The 18,485-nt window shown below is 34.1% G+C and overlaps 1 protein-coding gene across 1 annotated transcript in view; it reads left to right on the plus strand.

Moving 5' to 3' along the window:
• COG6 (component of oligomeric golgi complex 6) overlaps positions 1 to 18,485 on the plus strand; it is an 81,707-nt gene that overhangs the window by 29,559 nt on the left and 33,663 nt on the right. Inside the window, exons 9-13 of the mRNA XM_058548070.1 lie at positions 2,694 to 2,822; positions 2,901 to 2,992; positions 4,375 to 4,439; positions 7,924 to 8,015; positions 13,071 to 13,188. Of these exons, the coding sequence (XP_058404053.1) occupies positions 2,694 to 2,822; positions 2,901 to 2,992; positions 4,375 to 4,439; positions 7,924 to 8,015; positions 13,071 to 13,188 (496 nt within the window). The remainder of the gene's footprint in view (positions 1 to 2,693; positions 2,823 to 2,900; positions 2,993 to 4,374; positions 4,440 to 7,923; positions 8,016 to 13,070; positions 13,189 to 18,485) is intronic.

Below are 18,485 nucleotides of genomic sequence, written 5' to 3' on the forward strand. Positions count from 1 at the left end.
TTTAAATTTAGGAAAAACTTAATAATAAATCATGTTAACCACCAGATGGCACTATATGAACTTTATTTAAGTAATATGTAGAAGCTTCACTCTTCATTATGGTGTCTCAAATGTGTAGATATCATGTGCAAGAAAAATGTCAATTATTGAAATCCTTGAAAGTTGCCATACTTAGTTTTTCTTAAGTGGTATATAACAGGAATGCTAATGCATTAACTTTTAATAAATAAAGTACAGAAGTTTCTTCAATAAGAATTTTATTGTAAGTGGAAAGGAAAAAAATTGATGTTTTCTTTCCTTTGGTAAACCTTCAGAATATAAATTATTAAAGAATGTAGTAATATGTACAATGCTGATTTTTCTTCATCCTTCATGTATTTGTTACGTTTCTTAGACTTTCACAGTATTCTTTTGTCTTTTGTTTTTGACCAGAATTTTTCATCTTTTAATTTACCTTTTGACCAGATGTTTCTTTTTTTACTATAGCTAGACATAAAAAGTGGTGATTTTAATTTTAACTAGCGGCATTTTAGAATATTTACATAATTTTAACATTTACTTTTGTAAAGGTGCATTTTGAATTTTTGATCTTTGTTTGAAAAGAATCTGTTTCTGGTCAAAGAAGTTTTCTTCTGTCTCCGGGAAAAGATGTTTGTTTCATGTCTATAGATATTACTGAAAGTTTATTGTAGCTCATGCTGTTCTTGCTTCAAATTATATCTGTTATTGCAGGAGGATTAATATTAAGGTTTATTGGTATTTCATAGTATTATGCAGATTAGATTCCACTGTTTGTCAGGCTTGGTACTTTTACCCCCATTTAAAATGCCAGTGGATTCACTGGTTTCTAATATAACTTGTGGTTACAGTGGACAGCCCTAGAAACAGAAGTTACATTGTTTCTGTCTATTCTGGTTGGTTGGGTCCTGAGAGTGAGGATTTATTTTACATATTTGCAAAGTGGAAAGTTTGTGAATTTTGTACTAAGTAGTCATCTTATCTTAGTCATTTAAAGGAATGCATTCTTCACACTAAACATTTATAATTTAAGAGCATGAGGGGAAAAATAGAAATAAGCATTTTGGTTCTAATTTATTTTAAAAAATAGTGAATGTGGGGCCGGCCCGGTGGCGTAGTGGCTAAGTTGGCACGCTCTGCTTCGGTGGCCCGGAGTTCTCAGGTTTGGATCCCGGGCGCGGACCTACCTACCACTTGTCAAGCCATGCTATGGTGGTGTCTCATATAAAGTAGAGGAAGGTGGGCACAGATGTTAGCCCAGGGCCATTCTTCCTCAGCAAAAAGAGGAGGATTGGCATTGGATGTTAGGTCAAGGCTAATCGTCCTCAGGAAAAAAAAAATAGTGAATGCAAGGCAATTGTGCAGTTTAGCAAAACTTAACCTTGATATTGCATTTTCATCTTGAAATATTGCTAGTATGTCACTGTAGGGAATTTCAAAACCATTTCCATTCAACTGAAAACACACACCAAGAACCATGATCTGGTTACTAGTAAACAGTCCTTATAAAAGGTTCAGATTCCTAAAAATTTATGGCTATTGACCACTTCACTACGCCTTCCCCATTATTTAAGAATATTCCCTCTTCCAACTTTCTTGTGTTTAAAAAAACAGGAGTTTTTCATGAGATGAGTAGCATATTAAAGAAAGCACTATAGCCTAAGAAATTAGTTCTTTGGAAACTTTTGAGAAATTTTGGTGACTTTTTTTATATTTACAGTAATGAAATAATTCTTAATATTTAGTCTGTTAGAATACTGTTTAGGGGTTTAAAAGTTAATAGGTCTAGAATCTGCTGATATTGGACTGAGAAAAAATATTTTGTTTTCTTGTGTACTTTTAACATAGAAAGCACTTTGAATTGGATGACAGGTCTAAGGAATGGTGGTGATAATGGGAAACAAAGGCTGATTTTAGTCAAAGAAATGGGCACTCTTGGGAACTCTAAGCCATCCTGTGATTTCACCTCAAATTGTCTGAAGCTCCAGTTCAAAACTTCCCTTCCCTAAAAATCCCTCACCTTATAAAGTCTTTTTTGTCCTTTTCAACCACAATGGATGACTTTATTAAATATGCATAGAAGAAAATATTTGCTCTGTATGCCTAGTTGGTCAGTAAATTTAAAAAACATACAGTATGGCTAATATTGAAGTCAAAATATATGGATAGTATGTTTTGGGCAAATTATGATGGTAAATTGTGATAAAATGTATAAAGGGGAATTTTTTAACGTAGGAGAAAAAGTCTTGTGTTTTGGATTGCAGAGTTGTCACTGTAACTAGCCTCTGAGAACTGGATATTATGGCCTAATGTGAACAGTGGAGCATCATGTCTGGGACTAGGAGGATACTGAAACCTGAAGAGTCCACGATTTCCACCTTAACCTTGATTTGTCCTTTTAACAAATCTAGTGCTGTATCCCTTATTGCCACTGCCCTGTTATTGATCCCAAATCCCAGCATTCCTTCTTATGAGGAGTGAAAGATGTACCTTTAGATTGATTTATTAGGATAAAGTTATTTCATAAATATTTTTGTTGTTTAAGAACAGTATTGCTTGAGAAAATTGTATAAAGAAGCTTTAGATGTCTTGTTTATCTCAGAAATTGCATGAGTAGTTTGATATAACCATTAGGAAGAAAAACAACTGTTTTTCGTATAACTTGTTTCTTTTAGGTATACCTTAGATGAGTTTGGAACAGCCAGAAGAAGTACAGTTGTTCGTGGATTTATTGATGCTCTTACAAGAGGGGGCCCAGGAGGTACACCTAGACCCATTGAAATGCACTCCCATGACCCTTTGAGGTATAATGATCAGATAATTTTGGAGTATTTGATGTTCTTCTGAAGGAAATCTTTACTAACATTTACTTTTTTCATTAGGTATGTAGGAGATATGTTGGCTTGGCTCCATCAAGCTACTGCTTCTGAAAAAGAACACCTGGAATCTCTTTTAAAGCACGTGACTACACAAGGTGGGTCCTCCGAATGTTATTGCTAATGCCTGACTATAGAAGGTAACACAAGACTTCTCTGTTTCTATTCTTCTTGCTTACTTCTTCATGGAGATACACTCTTCACACCTAGATAGGACAATAAACATCCTAATTAATCTTCCTCTCAGAGTTTCCCCCTTTTGCTGCTAATAGACTTTCTCCTCCATCACTTTCATCCTGTCACACAACTGTTCACACTTTTATAGTGGACCCTTATTACCTTCCACATCAGGCCTGGGCTCTTGCTTCACTTTTAAGGCGTTTCTGGAGTGCCTAGCCTACGTTATCTCATCTCTTCCGTGCCACCACACTTTGAGAGCAAAAGGTGATGTTATCTTCATTTTATCTGAGTGATTTGCTTAAGGTCTTTAAGCTACTAATTCTTTCATTTCTACTACCCAACCCCTTTTTTCATTCTCATGTGACTGTTTTAAAGTTTTTTGATTAACTATCTGTGTACTAAATGTACTTAAAATCTTGGTCTTGATTTCAGGGAGAAAAACTACCATTTTTGAATTACTCATGTCTGTGGTTTACAGAATTTCAAATCTTCTTAGTTGTGACTACCTTAAGATACCTGTTGTAGAAGGGGTTAATGGATAATTAGGGTGTTCTGTTTTTGATAGGATGTGAAGAGAAATATTGTGACTGGTATCACTTGACTATTTTGTGTAGCTCAGCCCCACATCATTCTGGTTCAGCAGTAATCTGCAGGAGAGACTGGTGTACAAATTGGTGGCAAGACTTAAGCTCTTAGTTTTTAACTCTTTGATATTGAGATTAGATTCAGTGTATATATTAGATCGGCACAAAGTCTGAATTAATGGCTTAATTCTTCTAAGCCTCAGTTTCTCCATCTGTAGAAATGAAGGTGGTTACAAGCAGTAAATGTCAAGGACCCAGTACAGAGCTCGATAAATAGTTGATATTTAGTAAATGTCAGTTTTTTCATTAGATTGCGAGATGTTTTCCATCTTTATACTCTTAGCTTGTGTACTCAGCACCACTGCCTAGAATAAGGTGTTTGTATAACAAATGCTAATACATCTTCACATCACTTCCTTCAGTTAATATATTTCACAGTCTTTTTTCTGTGACTCATAATTTATTCTTTTTCACAAAGAAATAATGTTCATTGTATTAATCAATAGTCGAATGAATGAACGGATCTCTAGACTCAGATATTAACATAATTAGTAATGTCCTAAAAGATATTGAATTTAATAAAATATTGTTTTGGCTGTTTTAAATGTTTGTTATTAGTGCCATTAGTCATATGTATTATTGGTAGTTTTTTGAACTTAGGCGAAGTGAAGTGTAATATGGAAAAACATTTTCAATTATATTATAATTAATTGTAGGTGTTGAAGAAAATATTCAAGAAGTTGTTGGGCATATCACTGAGGGTGTGTGCAGGCCTCTAAAGGTAAAATATTTTGTTTTTATATATATTGCATCTGGGTAAATTATTGCCTTATTCTTATGAGTTTAAAGAAACTGATAACAGCTTGAATTCAAGCTGTAAATTTGTCAAATTAACACATTAATATAGGATAATAAAATACATTTTAAAATAATCATTGTTAGTTTTCTAAGAAAGAAAATTTGAAATATTCTTAGTTTGCATATTTTGACTTATTTTTTACATATTATGTTTCCCATAGTAATATATGTTAATCAGTTGAGAAAAAGACTATTAAATTGAAATAACTAATCTGTGAACTCAGAGATTTTCTCAGAACGTATTTCATTTACTTTATTGCTTCAAGCATAGGAAAATTGTTGGTGATCATAGCAAGAGTTAATGATAAATCCAAGGATAAAATAATAATATGTGTGTTATTATCAATACTATTTATAGTACAAGGAACAGAATTTGAAGTCGAACGTGGGTTAGAATTCCCACTTTGCCACTTAATTGTATTCACTTGTTCAAATTGCCTAACTCTTCTGTGCCTTAATTTGCTTGGGTAAACCTGTATATGAAAATACCTACCGTCAAGGGTTGTTATAAGGATTAGAGGAGAAAACTGTATAGACGAAGTACATAGTCCCTTGTACCTACTAGGCCTGCAACAGATGTTACTTTTTGTTATTAATATTTCCAGAACACTTTGCAATTTTTGCTTTACTTTTCCTTGTTGAGTGACTTCAGTTTGCTATGTAGAAGTTGAAACCCAGAAGTTTTATGATTTTCTTTTTAGCAAGAACTAAATTTTAAAACTAAAATTTTTTTGTTTCTAAGATTTTCTTTGGTATTTTATCCCAGGCAGGGAAGTCTCAGATGACACACGTTGTGACAATTGATTATATTTACAAATTTAATTACTATTATAGCTTGATCATCTTAGGGCCCAATTGCCTATTCAGTAAAAAAATAGCAAAGTATTTTGAAATTATTTTATTTATGTCTCCCAAATGAAAAACTTACGTGCCCATAGTTTGATTTTCAGACATTTACACTCATATAAATATTGTTTGTTTTGTATATTAGCAGTTATTGGAAAGATAAAAGAAAAAAAGGGAGAACAAAGAAAAGTTTCTTTGTCTATATTTTTCATACCTTTTTATAACTACATACAGCTAAATGAAACTCCTAGTTACTTTGGTGAATAAATTGTATTTTATCTGCCTTAACTTTTTTCTACCCCTCTCTATTATGTTCCTTATTAGAGCTTTTCTTTCTTTTTTTTTTTTAAGTAAATCATATAAAATATAATTCTAGAATCTGAGGGTTGGAATGGACCTTAGAGTTTCCTGTCCTGGTCTGAGTAAGAAATGGTATTATGTTTAAAATGTTTAAAATAACACCTATTGCTTATATAAAGAAATTACGTACTGAAGTCTGCCTTTGTTTTAAAATGTACTTAGAAATTCTCATTTCATCTTCCTTAAATGCATATGCCTAGAAAGGTGTTTATAACAATTGTAGGACATTATTGTGACTCCCTGGGAAATTTTAACATAAGACATCAAAAGGTAAAGAAGAAAACTAGTAAGCAAGCAAAGATGTTTTTGTTGTAAAATGAAGAAACATCCCTTTAGTTTTTGAAGTGACAGAAACCTTAAGTCTTTCCATATGATAGTAATATTTATTGCACACCCAAGAGAATATTAGCAGGTGTTCACAGTAGTTACACATCAGATTAGCTTGGTAGTGATATATCCAACAACTTTTCCCTTCATTTATGTACTCGTAGACGGTCCTACATTATTTTAAGAATTTTCTTTCTATGTTACCTCATTTGAGTATCTAATATTCTCAGTGATCTAGTTGTTAGCTGAGAAAAAAACTAACTTGAATAATTTTGTTTTGCAGTTATAATTTGGAATGTTTTTTCTTAGTGATCTATCTGCTTTTACGTTCCATTAATATAAACTTTTTTCCTCCTAATTGATAAGCAGCTAACTTTATCATAATGGCATAAGATATTGGATGTTTTGGCTAAATTTCTGTCCCTCAATCTTTTTTCTTTGTAGGAATGCATTTTTTTAGAGGGGGGAGATTTTGATTTTTAGAAGCATAAAGAAAAGGTTGTAATGGTAATGCGAGATATCCTTGCGAAACTATATATTTGTTTTACTCTACTCTGAATTTAACCTTTTCTTTGTGTTAATAAAGTGGGACTTCATAGGCAGTGGACTATACATTTGTAAATGTATGCATTAAGATATAGTCTCTGAAGTTATTTCCTGTTTTAAAAATTTGTGCTCTAAATTTAAAATTACATAAAGATAAAATTACATACATTGTGAAGAGGGTATCAGAAAATATCACTTGTATTGCTATCTAGAATGAAATTGTAATATAATAATTATGGTTTTTAAAGTCAGATGCCATTCATGATTTATAATGTTGTGTTAGTTAGCTAGTCTTTACCTTATGCCAAAAGATGTATCAGTTTCATAAATATATTAATGTAAAGGTCAGTTAATTTCTGTAATTCAAGAGGTTTTTGTATGGTCATATACATAGATTTATAAACTCTGATTTTAGCAAATCACATTTGTTCATATTATGACATATTCCAAAATCTAAGTACAGGGAAACTTCAACTTTCAAAAGCATTTATTAAACATCTGTTGTGTATATACTGTTCTACCAGATGCTGCAGAGATGTGAAAGAAGCAGAAAACACAAAGTCTGTGTTTAGAATCTAGTTAGAAAACAAGACACATAATGTAAGCAGCAGCTTAAGAGCAGATATAATATAATATGTAGGTAAGCACATATCAGTATGGTTTAGATTGTGGTTATTAACTAGGGAATATAAAGTAAGAGAATGATCAGTGAGGGATGGAATTTAATTAGAAAAGATTCCTAGTAGTTAATCTTGAGACAGATCAAGTTAATCTTGAAGTAGATCTGATATTGCCCTGGTAGTCTTATAATTAGACAAATATGTTGGTGCTAATTTAAGGTTTTTATGCTTGCCTATTCTCTAATTAATATAAAAAGAAACTTGGTGTAATAGTTTAAAGATAAAGAAATATTTCATTTTTTTCTGCCTATTTGGTGAGAGAACAGTACATTTCCACTGAGAATCTGTTTTTAGGGATGTGACAGCTGCTTTGCGATTTAGTGCTCAACTAAATTCCATTATATACTGGTGGAAAAAAACCTCAAAATGATCTCATCATTGTATTGATTATTTTTGGTAACAGTTGCCTTGAGCCAAATTCTATAGATAATGGATCATTTTTTTGTAGAGTATATCTGTGTTAAAATGTTTCTATTTTAACATCGCCAATGACTTAATATTCAGAAACTCTTTGTTTAGAAGGAATTTTGTGATTTCTGTGATAATAAAATTTTATCTTTTTTTAATGCTGTTTATACGACATGTAATTGATGAAGAAAAGTTATACGTTTAAGAAAAGTTTAATTTTTTTCTCACATGTTTTAATAGGTTCGAATTGAACAAGTAATAGTTGCTGAACCTGGGGCAGTTTTATTATATAAAATTTCTAACCTCCTTAAATTTTACCATCATACAATCAGGTATGTGGAATGGTTAAATGTGCTTGTTAAATCCCACGTGATACCTCATTTCAGCTAGAACACAGTGGAAGATATTTTTTTGTTTTCACTGTTTGCATGACTCACAATAACTAGTAGAACCTCCACACCATACAAATTGTTGTATGCATATTATACTTGCTATACTATGAGATCTGTCATTTACTTTTACCTTTCTTGTCTAAATGTAACTACACACACACACATGCACACACACAACTGTATAGCAGTATAAGTCTAAAATGTAAGTGTTTTTTTGAGTCCTCCTGCATTGGTAAAAGAGATCTGTGGCACCTAAAACGACTATATATTGTCAGAATAGGGCATAATAAGTGAAAGTTTTTATTCTGGATGTAAATAACATAAGTGCTTCTTGAACATTTAGTTTCTATTCGTGACAAAACAGAACCATAGCTTTATCATCTCTAAATAAAAGCTACTCTATCTGATTAGGAACCACTTGTCTTATTTAAAATATAATCTTTGACTCCAAAATTTGTATTCATTTTTGCTTTGCATATATCTGTTTATGGTATACACTTGAGCTTTATTATAAATGTCACTATAATACCATGTTATATGTGTACCTGTGTTAAAACAATATCTTTTCAAGCTATGTTTTTGATGGTTTCCATATTAGTCCATTAAAAAAAAGACTTAAAAATTACTTTTTATCCATTATAGACAGTATCAGGAACAGAAGGCCAATTATTAAAATCCTGGAGAGTTATTTTAACTAACAGATCCGGGAGAGGTGCAGGGATCACTTGTTCCCGAAGCACCAAAAGACTATGGCAGTGATGTTACCTACCTTCTAGTGGCTGAGATCAGCCACCCAAAACTTCACATCTGAGAGATGGATTTCACATCCTGTTGGTAAATTTTCAGGTAAAACCAGCAAGCCACAGGCGACCAAACTGATCAGAGATAGGATTTGGGTTAGTCTTCTAATATTTTAGATATAGATTTATTATATAGATTTATTATCACCACTTGCCATGACTCAAAAGCAATAAATTAGTTCCAGTTGTAATGTTATAGCATTCCTAGAATAAGAGAATGATACACACTTAGAAAACAGAAGAGCAGCTGAAAGCAGCTAGCACATAGCTAATGCTGTATTATGCAAAGATAGTGGTAAAATAATTTTTAAGTTATCTATTTACTAGTGCCCATGATGGTACTGCATGAAATTTATTATTTGAAGATAGTGATAATTCAGTTTCTAATGTAGAGAATGCTAACAATAAAATCATTTGGATTCTGAAGGTGATAGGTAGGTTTTAGGCTCTGAGAATTATAATTTTTCTATGCTTTGAAGATGATAATTTTGAGGATGAAATTAAGATCTTTTGATACATTTTTACATGTACTTTTTCTGCTTGTTCACACATTTCCTCATTTAGTCAATTAAAAAGTTGACTCTAAATGTCGTTCTTCTAGGTGCTAAAGAAGCGGCAATGAACAAAACTTAAACTTATATTCCAATGAGGGAGACAAACACACAAGTATAAAATAATAATTGTGGATAGCGATAAGGTCACTGAAGAGAATTAAAGCAGAAGAAAGGGAATACAAAGTATAGGGAGAGACCATATATGAGTAGGTGTATGTGCACGTGACTGTTTTTGAAGGCCTTTTGGTGGAGGTGGTATTTGAATGGAGACCTGAATAATGTGAAGGAGTTGGGTGTGAGAAGATCTTGGAGAAGAGTATCCTAGGGAAGGCCTTTCGGTGGAGGTGATATTTGAATGGAGACCTGAATAACGTGAAGGAGTTGGGTGTGAGAAGATCTTGGAGAAGAGTATCCTAGTCAGAGGTACATTCTGGCCCGGATGCCAAGAATAGCTTGTGTTTTGGAGGTCCAAAAGAAAGGCCAGTGGTTGGAGTGGAGTGAATTGGAAGGTGTAGGGGGAGATAAAATCAGAGAGGTAGGCAGAGGCCAGATCATGTAGGACTGTAGGCCGTGGCGAGGATTTAGATTTTATACTGAGTGGATTGGAGAAGATGTGGGAGAGTTTTGAGTGACTTGAACTGATTTATGATATAAGATGACTCTGGGCATTATATAATGTAGTATAATGGGGCAAAAGGGGAACAAGGAAGGTATTTGGTAAATGGTTTGTGGTTCTGAGCAGAAATGATGGTGAATTAGACTAGGGTGATAATCTTGGAGGTGGTGAAAAGTAGTTGGTTCTGGAGATTTTTTTATGTTTTAGCCAATAGGACATATATATGGACTAGGTGGGGTGAGATATGAAGAATCAAGGATGAATTCTTGGCTTTTGGTTTGAACAGCTAGATGCACAGTATTGTCATTTGCTAAGATGGGCAATTCTGGAGAGAAACAGGTTGACGGGAGTGGATGGGTATTGAAGAGCTCAGTTCAGTTTTGGCCATGTCAGATTTGATGTACCTGTCAACATACAGTAGGAAATGCTGAATGAGTAGATAACACAGAGAAATCAGGGCTGAAACTATAAATTTGGTAGTTTGCAGCATGTAGATAATATTAGAAGCTGTAGGACTAGGTAAGATCACTTAGGAAGTGAGTGTAGATAAAGAGTAGGGCCTAAGACTGCATCCTGGGAAGGTCCAATATTTAGAGGTTAAGAAGAGAAGAAATCCACAAAGGAAACTGGGAAGGAATAGCCAGTGAAGTTGGGAAAAAATTGGAGACGTGAAAGTTCTCAAAAAGTTTTGCCTCCTATACATTAAAACTCCTAGAGGATAGATTCTATCAAAAGGCAGTAGTAAACCAAAAAAGGAAGATGTGGAATCCGGGAAACAGAGAATCCAGCATACTTTGATTACATTTCTTTTCCTGTAAAACCGTTTGTCTCTCTAGTTACTGATTGCTTGGTTTTTGCACTTGTTTACTTTCCTATGCCCTTCTCACTATTTCAGACCCAAACTATTAAGTGGACTCTGCATGTTCTCACCATATAGTCAAGCACATGAAGTAATCCCTCCCAGCGTCTCTCCCTCTACCCTTCCCACGTCCCTCTTGGAGCCCTCACTCTCCTTCTTCAGCCTGGGCTGGTTACTTTAGGCCTGCTGCATGGATGTTGCGCTGGGGTTTGTCTTCCTCACCAGCCTGCTCATTCCCTTGTGTTGGATTCCCTGATTTCTTGACCAGCACCGCGTAGTATTTACATGCTTGTAATAATGTAAACATTGAATATTTATTTACCAGAACCCTGTCATATAACTATATTAGGAAGCCTGGGAAAGATGAAGTTTGTGTAGAGTGTGGTGGGGGAGGAGTATTGCATAAGAGAGTTTAACTCATCTTCTATATCAGGAAATTGGTATATAATACCTAAAATTGAAAAATCAAGTAATAAGAGTATAAGCATGTTGGGTAGAAAATGAAGTGAAATTAAAAAAAGCATCCACAAATGTGTAGCCCAGTTATTGGTACCTAGTGAGTACTCAGTAAACATGAGTACATTCTAGATCTGAGTAACTGCAAAATATGGCTGATAACTCCAAATTAAAAAAAAAAAAGAATGTTAATGTATCTTGATCTCTTTCCAAATTTTTCATTAAAATATCAGTTTCTATTTGTATTCCTTCAGTTTTCTTCCACTATTGTTTAATGTATTGTACTTTTATTCAGAGGCGTACTTATTTTTATTGTATGCATAGGCGTATGTGGGAGTTCCTTCCAGTTTACTTTGGTGTTTAGCTTATAATATTTTTAACTAACTTCTATCTTTTTTTAAATGCAAGTATTATGGCTGCCTGTTTAGAAATTTGCTTTTACTTTGCTGTTTGTTTTATATGTTTTTTTAACTGATAATTTGCTTTGTCTGCATTAACTGTATAAGAATTCATTCCAATTTATTTTAGTTTCAGAATGTATTGAAATATATAGTATTAGTATTTGCTTTTAAAACATATGTAGTATATCATTTGTCAGTACATTTGTTGTATTTTTTGCTTACTATCTACTGGTATTTATTAATGCCATCATATTTATCTTCAGCAATCTAAATTTTTTTAGGTATAGTAAGATGTTATTGTGCCTTGAGAAATTATGATTTCCTACTGTATGTTTTCTCATTAACAAAACCCTTTTCCCCTAAAAACACATTTTAAAATCACTTTCAGTACATGAATTAGGAGAATGAAATTGGGAATTGTTTTATATACATGCTTGTCTTACATCCTGGCAAAAATGGGAAACCCCATTGGATGGGTCTAAGAAATATCTTTGTAATAGATAGCAAATTGAGAATTATAGAATGTACTAGTAATTACTTCCAAATATTATCAGACTAATTTCATAATTAGTCTTAGTATACTACTATTTAGGCAGCTGTATAAAAATTGAGAAACTAGATAGGTATGTTATTGATACGGTATAACAGTTTTAATTAAAAGAATAACTCAGTATTAAAATTTAAGTATTTTATTAATAGAACTATTGATGGAATGGCTTTCTTAAAATTAAAATTAGATCATCTTGGATAATCAAGACATGCATTTACTGTAATTGAGGAAAAATAGATATGGGTTTGCATATTATGAGTATCTCTTCTAACCCACTGTTTTGTTTTTTTTTTTTCTGTGAGGAGATCAGCCCTGTGCTAACATCCGCCAATCCTCCTCTTTTTTTTCCTGAGGAAGACGGCCCTGGGCTAACATCTGTGCCCATCTTCCTCCACTCTATATGGGACGCCGCCACAGCATGGCCTGCCAAGCAGTGCGTCGGTGCGCGCCCGGGATCCGAACCAGTGAACCCCGGGCCGCCGCAGCGGAGCGCGCGCACTTAACCGCTTGCGCCACTGGGCCGGCCCCTAACCCACTGTTTTTCTAAACTATTGTGAAATATTGAAAACATAGTAGTTTGTTTTCATTTGTTCATCACCTGACTCAAAAGAAAAAAAAGCTGTCATTTGTATATGAGAGTAATTGTTGTATTCTACATAAAAACTTTTATTTAAATCTAGATTGTTTTTTAAAGAATTATACTCAAAGAACTGAATTATTTTAGCCTGTTTTGCAACCTGAAATATTCTTTGCTTTTAGTGGCCTCGTTGGAAATAGTGCAACTACGTTGTTGACTACAATTGAAGAAATGCATTTGCTAAGCAAAAAAATATTCTTCAATAGCTTGAGTCTTCATGCAAGTAAATTAATGGACAAGGTATGTTTGAAAAATGTAATACTTAAACTATGTGAATCTTTCATATTTAAAAATGTTGTTTTACTGTTTTTATATTGGTGACAATTTTTTCCCATTCCATATGGTGTTCTTTTGAGTTCTTCCTATGAACAGCAAAATTCGTTTTGAGATGACTTACTGGATCTAGGTTTATAGTCTGTGTTCCTGGAATAGTATATCGTTGAGTCATAATTGGAGATAGAATCTCAAGCCTTAGTTTCACTACCATTTTTCTATAACCAAAAATTTATAGTTAAAGCAATTTTTCTATATTTAGGTCAGGGCTAAAATGACATACAGATTAGAAAACTGGAGCTCTTACTAAATGTTTTTTCTAAACAGCTTTCTTATATTTTTACTCTCTAATTGCCCAGCTTTGTCCTTATGAAATTTATGTTCCTTTGAGTTATATACTATGAATAATTATGAAAACAAGATAACAACCTCCCCACAAAAACCAAATAAACAACAACAAAAAAATTGAGAGAGTCCTACGAGAGCTGATATTTTAAATTGAGCAGTGTATTGTGGCAGAACCTTAAGGAATGGGTTTACAATGATTAAATCCTTCTTTATTTTTGTTTCATTATTAAGGATTCAAGTTTTTTAAGGATGCATCACAATCACCATGCTGGCTTTCTTTTTTTTTTAATTATACAGCTCTATCTGATAGCCTGGTTATAGTAGGTACAGGTTTTGTAATATAGTGTAGAACAGTCAGTAACAATCCAATCCATGGTACCTGGTTAATTTTTACATTCCTCAGCTCAGAGAAGCCTTAATAGGAGTCTGCTTTCTGACCCCCATGCATGACTCAGATTCTTTTGGAAAAGCAACATGAATTTGTGGAATTTATCTTATATTTTTTCCATTTTTCATATTTCTATTTGCACCAGAATTTACTAACAATCAATTTTGGTTATATATATGCTTATGTCAGTTCTTATTTAGACATAACTTTTCTAAAATCATTCATACATGATACAGACGTTGAACGTGAGCAAATGTGCTAGCTGATGAGAGTACAAGGACAAACACAATCAAGATCTTTTGGGCTCAGGTTTCTTTTTCTTTAGTGGAAAAGAGTCTAATAAATCAGTGATTACAATAGAATCGCATGTTTTATGGAAGACTTGTGCCCAAGGTGCTATGCCTGCACAATAGGAGGAGAGGGAGCTTTCCAGGGAGGGAGATACAAGAATTGAACTTTGAAGGACATAGGGGATTTCGATAGGTGCAAAAAGGGTTGGGTAGAGGTCATCCTAAGTAGAGGAAACAAATAGAATATGCAAGAACACAAGCTATGAGTCACCAACAAACGAATTTTTCGTTTATTAAAGAAGTCCGTTGGGAAGTGGTGTGGCATACAGAGATGAGAGAGGCCAGGTTGCAGACAGGAAAATTAGGAGAGTATCGAAGTAGTTTTTATGAAAATGCATGATCTAAGGCAGAGACTCTGGGAAGAGCCATGAGGAGACAGATTCTTGAAGGGTAAAGGTAAATCTTCAAAACTTGCTGACTGACTGAATGTGGATAAATGAGAGAGAGGGAGGAGTCTAAATTAATTCCTAGGTTACCAACCTGAGAATATTGATATTAATCACAAGTATTTAGAACACAGAAAGAGGGTAAAATTTGGGAGATAAAGATGATGATATTGTCTAAGTCAGACAAGTAAGATACCTGTGGGATATCCCTCTGCAATTGATCTAATCTAGTAGGGAGCTATACATTTGGATTTAGAGAGTTTTGCATATAAAAGATAGTAGAATCCATCGGATTGGATGAGGTTGCTAGAGATCATGTTTAATAAGAGTGGGGCTCCCAGGGCACACAGTCTTGCAAAACACTGACATTTAAGAGAAGAAAAGAAGTCTACCCATGGTAGGAAGCTGAGAGAGGATGACTGGAGAGGCAGGAGAATAATGAGGAGAGGGTTTTATCAGAAAAGGCAAGAGAACAGAGTTTCAAAAAGGAGGGCATGGTTAATGACAGATCCTGCATGAAGAGTTCTAGTAAACAAGGATAGCAGGTTTGTTATTTTTGTCAATATATAGATGATTCAAGACTCACTGAGAACAACTGTAGTCATGTGGTGGGGACAAGAGCCAGATGACAGTATGTGGAGAAGCACATGGATGAACATATTACCCAGAGCTTTACCAGTTGGAAAACATATGGGCTAAAGACTGAAAATAAAACGTAGGCATTCTTATGAAATTTGAAAGAGAATAATAAAACAAAATGGTAAAAGGAAAGATGGAATTAAATTTCTAGGGTAAATTAGAAAACAGAAAAACAAAATTTATTTATTGAAAAGAATCAACACAATTGGCAACCTTCTAGCAATTCTTTAACCAAGGAAAAAAGAAATTTAAAATTATATCATCAGAAATTAGAGATAATAACCAGAGATGAGCATTAAAACTTTAGAGAATACCATATTAAAATATATCAATCTTATGCTAAAATAATCTGAAAATCTGAATAAAAAGAATGATTTTAAGACAATATAAGTTGACAAAAATGGTTCAAAAAGAGGTGGAAGGGCCGGCCCCGTGGCTTAGCGGTTAAGTGTGCGCGCTCTACTGCTGGCAGCCCAGGTTTGGATCCCAGGCACGCACCGACGCACCGCTTCTCCGGCCATGCTGAGGCTGTGTCCCACATGCAGCAACTGGAAGGATGTGCAGCTATGACATACAACTGTCTACTGGGGCTTTGGGGGAAAAAATAAATAAATAAAAATTATTAAAAAAAAAAAAAAAGAAGTGGAAAACTTGAATACACTTAGGGAGGGAAGAAAAATTATTAAAGAACATGCTGCTAGGCCTAGTTCTGGTTATATAGATAGCTTTATTCACACCTACAAAGAACAGATAATTCTCCAGAGCACAAAAAAATGTAGAAAGCTTCCCAGTTCCTTTTAGGTGGTGTAACACTGACATAAAAGCCTTTTAAAGACAATACAAAAATGAAAACCTTACACTAGTCACTTTTTAAGTTTTAAAAAAGGTTAAAAAGAAACTAAAAATACCATTAGGTCAAATCCCCCATTATATTAAAACTAAGTATTGGTTAGTCGCAGGAATACAAGAATGTTTCAGTGTTAGGAAATATGTTAAATGTTTCAGTGTTAATTAAGAAAATTTTACATTCTCATAATATTTAATCAAATTGTTGGGGAAAAATTTTAGTAAATAAGAAAGTAAAAAGACTTCCTTAATCCTATAAAGATAGATAAAACTAACAGCCACCATCATGATTAGCATAGAAGCACTAGCGATATATTCTATTTAAGTCAAGAAAGAACAAGACAGGAATGCTTGCCAATAACACTTTTAAATAATAGAAAAATCAAATGAGAGAAATATTTAAAAGGAGGAGACATTAGATTATTTGTGGATGCTGTGATTGTCTACTTCAAAAATCCAAGAGAATTAATTGAAACATTATAGAACTAGTAAATGGATTTAGAAAGGTAATTGTTGACAAGATCAATATACAAAAATAAATAATTTTCAGGGCAGATGATGAAGTAGGAAGCACCAGGAATCTGTCTCCTCACCTAGACAACAGTTGCACTGGCAGAATTTGTCTGATGTAACTATTTTGGAACTCTGGAGTCTATTGAAGGCTTACGATTGCTAGGGGAAGTCTTGGGCAGTAAATTGCAGTCAATTTTGGTCAGTTAGCACAGTAGCGCTTAGCACAGTAGGAACTACCCATCGTCCACCCCTGCCCTGTGGCAGCCTGCTGTACACTTGTTCTTGGAGCACCTTGCACACAGCTTGTGGAGCCAGGGTGGACAAAAAGGACACTGTCCTCCAAACCTCAGGGGGATCTGTGCTCTGATCACAGAAGTGCGAAGAAGAGGGTGACCATTGTTTTTGCACCTCCTCCATTATTACAAACACCTCCTCTGGCTAAAGTGACTTCCTAGGGATTTCAAGGGCTAGTGCCTTTTTTCACCCCCTTAGTTTTTCTCTTTTTCCCTTTTGTTAGCCAGACATTAAAGACTAGGATGTTTAAAAGCAGCCGCATATACAGGGAAGATTAGAAAGTAACTGCATATGTCCATTGAAAAAAGCAGGCTTAGAAAAGACCTGAGAAGACCTTAAGTTTATACCTTATGCTGATCCTTGGCACAGAGACAGCCTACAACAACTAAAAAACAAACATTAACAGAAAATGGCAAACCCTGGGGAAGGAGGAGAATCTGATTTCCAGAGTTACCAAATTATTACATATAAATGTTCAGTTTTCAACAAAAAATTATGAGGCATACAAAGAAACAGGAATGTCATATTATGGCCCATTCAAAGGAAAAAAAAAATAAATCAACAGAAACTGTTCTTGAAAAAGACCAGATGGCAGATCTAGTAGACAAAGACTTTAAAACAGTCGTGTTAAAGATGCTCAAAGAACTAAAGGAAGATGTAGAGAAAGTCAAGAAAGCAATGTATGAACAAATGGAAATATCAATAAAGAGTTAGAAAACCTAAAAAGAAACAAGACAATTCTGGAGTTGAAATGTATAATAACTGAAATGAAAAATTCACTGGAGGGATTCAAGGCAGATTTTAGCAGGCAGAAGAAAGAATCAATGAAATTGAAGATAGAACAGTGGAAATTATCAAGTCTGAGTAATGAAAAGAAAAAAAGATTGAAGAAAAGTGAACAGAGCCGAAGGGAACTGTGGAATACCATTAAGTGGACCACATATGCATTGTCAGAGTCCCAGAAGGCGAAGAGAGAAAGGGGCAGAAAGACTATCTGAAGAAATAATAGCTGAAAAATTCCCAAATTTGATGAAAGATATGAATCTGAACATCCAAAAAGCTCAACAAACTCCAGGTATGGTGAACTCAGAGACCCACATCAAGACACGTTATTATCAGTATCACTTTATAATTTGGAAGCCAAAGATAAAGACTCTTGAAAGCAGCAATAGAGGAGTGACTGGTCGCTTAAGATTATCAGCAAATTTATCTTCAGAAACTTGAGAGGCCAGAAAGCAGTGGAAGATATATTCAAAGTGCTTAGAGGGGGAAAAAAAAATCATCAACCAAGAGTTCTATATCTGGCAAAACTGTCCTTTAAGAGTGAGGGAGAAATTAAGACATTCCCAGGTAAACAGAAGCTGAGGGAGTTTATTACCTGTAGGCCTGCCCTGCAAGAAATGCTCAGGGGAGTCCTGCAGGGTGAAATGAAAGAATAGTAGATAGTAACTCAAACAGTATGACAAAATAAAGATCTCAATAGAGGTAAATACACAGACA

The sequence above is a fragment of the Diceros bicornis genome, chromosome 9 (assembly GCF_020826845.1).
Source record: "Diceros bicornis minor isolate mBicDic1 chromosome 9, mDicBic1.mat.cur, whole genome shotgun sequence".
Classification (NCBI taxonomy): Eukaryota; Metazoa; Chordata; class Mammalia; order Perissodactyla; family Rhinocerotidae; genus Diceros; species Diceros bicornis.